The sequence below is a fragment of the Sinocyclocheilus anshuiensis genome, unplaced genomic scaffold, assembly GCF_001515605.1.
Source record: "Sinocyclocheilus anshuiensis isolate Anshui unplaced genomic scaffold, SAMN03320099.WGS_v1.1 scaffold86, whole genome shotgun sequence".
Lineage (NCBI taxonomy): Eukaryota > Metazoa > Chordata > Actinopteri > Cypriniformes > Cyprinidae > Sinocyclocheilus > Sinocyclocheilus anshuiensis.
In genome coordinates, this window is record NW_015547662.1 from 226684 (window position 1) to 231449 (window position 4766).

General features: G+C 35.8%; 1 protein-coding gene across 1 annotated transcript in view; it reads left to right on the forward strand.

Moving 5' to 3' along the window:
• LOC107702306 (UPF0609 protein C4orf27 homolog) overlaps window positions 1-4766 on the forward strand; it is a 6432-nt gene continuing 1666 nt past the window's right edge. The window contains exons 1-7 of the mRNA XM_016504565.1: window positions 1-98; window positions 738-903; window positions 1077-1263; window positions 1983-2081; window positions 2904-3054; window positions 3204-3291; window positions 3889-4061. Of these exons, the coding sequence (XP_016360051.1) occupies window positions 57-98; window positions 738-903; window positions 1077-1263; window positions 1983-2081; window positions 2904-3054; window positions 3204-3291; window positions 3889-4061 (906 nt within the window). The 5' untranslated portion in view covers window positions 1-56. The remainder of the gene's footprint in view (window positions 99-737; window positions 904-1076; window positions 1264-1982; window positions 2082-2903; window positions 3055-3203; window positions 3292-3888; window positions 4062-4766) is intronic.

The following is a 4766-nucleotide window of genomic DNA, read 5'->3' on the forward strand; positions in this document are numbered from 1 at the left end:
AACTTTTCTACCGGCTGCAGCGCTTCACGTGGAGACTGCGGGAAAAATCAGCAGGCATGGCGGGGCGCGGGAAAAGAAAACCCAGCTCTTTGCCGCAGGTACAACATACAATCCTCATCAATTCGTGGCCAGCCATAGTAAAGTTTTCAGTTTACCTATTACGTTGAGTATTTACTGAGAGGTTATGTGCGGCTCGTTTGTGAATGATAGTGGCTCGTATGCCTTTAGCATCCACTACACTTCAGTTATTTTGTTTGTACATTCAACCTGTATAATCAGTGCTTTTGAATATTATGTCAATAATCACCATGCAAATGTCTGTTCGTGTCTTCAGTGTTCTTTAGCTACAGTGTTTTACCCAAAATGTTGTGTCAGTATCAGAACATTGTATCAGGTGCAAAACCTTCATCTGACATCAGTTAGACATTAGTTTACTGTGATGGTCTTGGATTGTAATGACCATTATAAATATGAATCTGCATTGCACACCTATTTCCTTACCTCAACTGTAATGAACATAACTGGTTTCTTTACAAAATTGAAGGGTTTCTTCCTTATTACAATTATTAGGTTTAGACTAAAACGTTTAATGTTTGTGTGTAAATGAAGAGGAGAATTATTTCAGTCTATTTTCTGCTAACATGAAGAAAAAGCTGGTTTCTGTTTGTATTATTTTATTACTTAAAATATTATTTCTTCCAGTGTAACTTATTCAAACGTATTATTGCCTGTTCCAGACAGAAACACCAAACGGGGAGGTGAAAAAAGCAAAAGACGGCCAGAGGGATGAGAAGACAGCTGGAATGCAAGAAGAAGTGGAAAAATTGTACAAGCTACGCATGCCTGATGATTTTTTCCAGTTTTGGGAATTTTGCAAGGGTCTTAGTGCTGACTGTCCTCAAGGTATCCATCTTATATTGATGGTTCCATATCCATACCAGCACTATTCACATGTGTTTTGTTTTTTTTCACTATTATCATAAGCATTTTCAACATATTATAAATATTTTAAAATGAATATATGTCTTGTTACACTGGTGTTTAATTTTTTGCATGTGTTTTTGTGTGCTTTACAGATGCCCTAAAAGAAACACTTGGGCTTCGGCTAGTTGGCCCGTTTGATATCCTGTCCAAAAATCACAAAAACTCATCTTCCTCTCAACCCAACTTTCACCTTCATTGGCGTTATTTCTATGATCCCCCAGAGTTCCAGACCATCATACAGGGCAATGTAGACACCAAGCACCACATGGGCTACTTCAGGTGACTGTTTACCTGTGAAAGACATTTATTTTTGTAATTGGATAAAAAAAAAAGTTGCAAGGATGATTGCAATAGCTATTTTTGGCACATCAAACTGCAACACAAGAAATTCATGGTTCTTTTTTGCAAGGGTCTTAGTGCTGACTGTCCTCAAGGTATCCATCTTATATTGATGGTTCCATATCCATACCAGCACTATTCACATGTGTTTTGTTTTTTTTCACTATTATCATAAGCATTTTCAACATATTATAAATATTTTAAAATGAATATATGTCTTGTTACACTGGTGTTTAATTTTTTGCATGTGTTTTTGTGTGCTTTACAGATGCCCTAAAAGAAACACTTGGGCTTCGGCTAGTTGGCCCGTTTGATATCCTGTCCAAAAATCACAAAAACTCATCTTCCTCTCAACCCAACTTTCACCTTCATTGGCGTTATTTCTATGATCCCCCAGAGTTCCAGACCATCATACAGGGCAATGTAGACACCAAGCACCACATGGGCTACTTCAGGTGACTGTCTACCTGTGAAAGACATTTATTTTTGTAATTGGATAAAAAAAAAGTTGCAAGGATGATTGCAATAGCTATATTTGGCACATCAAACTGCAACACAAGAAATTAATGGTTCTTTAAAAAAATAAAAAAAAAAGGTGTTTTCTAAAATAATTAGGTGTTTCAGTGTGATTTTCTCACTATACATGTCTCCCTGTACAGAGATTTACCTGATGCTTTGCCTGTGTTCATTGGGGAGAACGAAGCCAAGAAGGGCTGTACCATCACACAGATGGGGGACAACATCTTTGCAGCGGTTCTGTGAGTGTCTTCAGTAAATAATACAAGTATAAATTAAAATGTGTATAGATGCTTTGACTGGTTGCCGTTAGATCAGACATCAGATGATGTCTACAGTGAAACGTCGCGATGGACGATGACATCTCATTTTCCAGTAATCAGTCATTTTGATTTTGGCACGCTCTAAAGCAGCTGACCACTAAAGGTCTGGGTTTACTTCACTTTCTGTGTTCCGTTCCGTCTCGTGCACAGCCGTGTCCTCACAGCTTTCAAAGTATACTCAACCACGGACGGATGAGCTCGACATATGCGCAGTATCACCTACCTGACTCGCTCTGTCTCAACATTCACATTCAACATTCGTTCTCAACATTAATTTATTCAACTTAAATGAAAATGTGAAAATAATTATCAATGTTTTTATATAATTTTAAAGCAGCACTATGTAACTTTTTCTGTGTTCAAAATTTGCAACATGTATATAATGAGCGAGTACATCATGAATTAATCTTCCAAACCGCGTTTTTATCTTATTCCGAATCACTACGGTACACTTATAATAAGTACTTATATTTGGACTATTGTAGCATGGTCGGGTCGTCACCGCTGCGGAGTAACACATACCTGCGTGAATCGCCATAGACATAAACTTTTAGAGAAGTAGCTCCGGTTGGAATGTTCTTCCGCGGGATGTGTGCAGTTCTGTTTATTAACCGCTAGAGCGCCAAAAGTTACATAGTGCTGCTTTAAATGTGGTGTGAAATATTTTTTATTTAATATTTAATTTTTTTTGCATGTTTCTCTTTTGCATAATGTTATTCTCTCTCCTGCCACACCACCTAGGCTGTTTTTGCAGAAGAAAAGGAAGGAGAGGGGACAACAGAAAAACGAAGCAGCTTTGGACTGGTTAGAAGAAGATTTGAAGCGAGAGGCCAAGAGGTTAGATTTGCCTCTGGAACTGAAAACTAAAGCAATGAAGCAAAGAGAGAGAAAGGTGTGTTTTGTAATGTGATGTAAGACGATTTGACAGAACCACCCTTTTATCACTGTACAACATTTGTGGTATGTTTTAAAGTTTAATGCCAGCAGTTAATAAAATTCATTTCCAATGTTTGTTTTTTTTTATTTATCTTTTTTCTGCAGGTGGTCACAAAGACATTTCATGGAGTGGGAATTGTGGTTCCAGTGGATAAAAATGATGTTGGATATAGAGAATTGCCAGAAACCGATGGTAAACCTAAAAATCTCACACAACTGTTTTAGGATGTGTTGCCTTTTAATGCACTCGATTTAATTTGTTAATTTGGTGCAATTAATTATGTAAAAAACAACACATTCAAATTATTAAATTATGCAATGTTGAATCAAAATATTTCTTTCTAAAGCTACTTTTTGTAATGTCTATTTAATTCTTTTCTTATCTAACACAATGACTTTAAAAGATCATTTGGGGGGTAATTTCTCCGCCAAAATTTATGCGCAAATTATTAATCTGCACATGTAATTAATTAGATAAAAGATTTTACCCCACGGTTTCACAGACAAACTTAAGCCTAGTCCCAGACTAAAATGTAAGTCTGAGCGGTGTCAACTGAAAGAAACTTGCACTGACTGATCTTAAAATAAATCAGTGCCTTTGTTTTGGCTCAAGATGCACACCAGTAATGTGTTTTCTAAGGCACGTTTATGAAAAATTACTTAAATGTCCTAATTGAACTATGGCCTAATCCTGGCTTAGTCTAACCCCTGCCTTAATCTCTTGACAACCCTAATTTTAATGAAAGACTTTGATTTACAGTTTTTCCTTCTTGATTTTGTTTACCTGTAGCAAGTCTGAAGAAGATTTGCAAAACAATTGTAGAGGCCATAGATGATGAGGAGAGGATGAAAGCTTTCGCGCCCATTCAGGAAATGATCACCTTTGTTCAGTTTGCCAATGATGAATGTGACTACGGCATGGGCTATGAGCTTGGGATTGATCTGTTCTGTTATGGCTCACATGTAAGATTAACACACACATACAACCAATACTACAGCAGATGTTCAAACCTAAATGCTTGCAAAAATTTATATTTATGCTCCTTTAAATTTCGATATTTTCTGTAGTTTTTGCAGTTGTCTTTGCATTATTTATCTGGATGCCAAAAGTTAGTCTCTACCACAGGAACAACTAATTTACTTTTGAACACATTTTTTAGATGTTTTATTTATCTATTTAGAAAGGTGAATATTAATGCAAATTAATAATCAAAAATAACCATAGCAATGAAAATTTTCAGTTACATAAAAATTGCTGAAGTAAATTTAATAATAAAAGTAATAAAAGATTGTAATAAAATAATCTTGACATTAAAAGGTTTATGTAAAGGTGTTTTGTATATGTTGTCAGTATTGCTGTTTGGTTATTTTTAAGAGGACATTATACCTCAGCAGGTCTTTTAGACTAGATTTACATTGCAAGACATAATGCACAGAAATAATTGATTTTTCCTGACTGTTTGCATTAATATCTTGCTGAGACAAGCATTTCGACCAGGATGTGTATTAAACCACACACAGATTTCCATGCAGTTGCTGTACTTTTTAAAGGGGTGGTTCATTGCGATTTCACTTTTTTAACATTAGTTAGTGTGTAATGTTGCTGTTTGAGCATAAACAATATCTGCAAAGTTACGAAGCTGAAAGTTCAATGCAAACGGAGATATC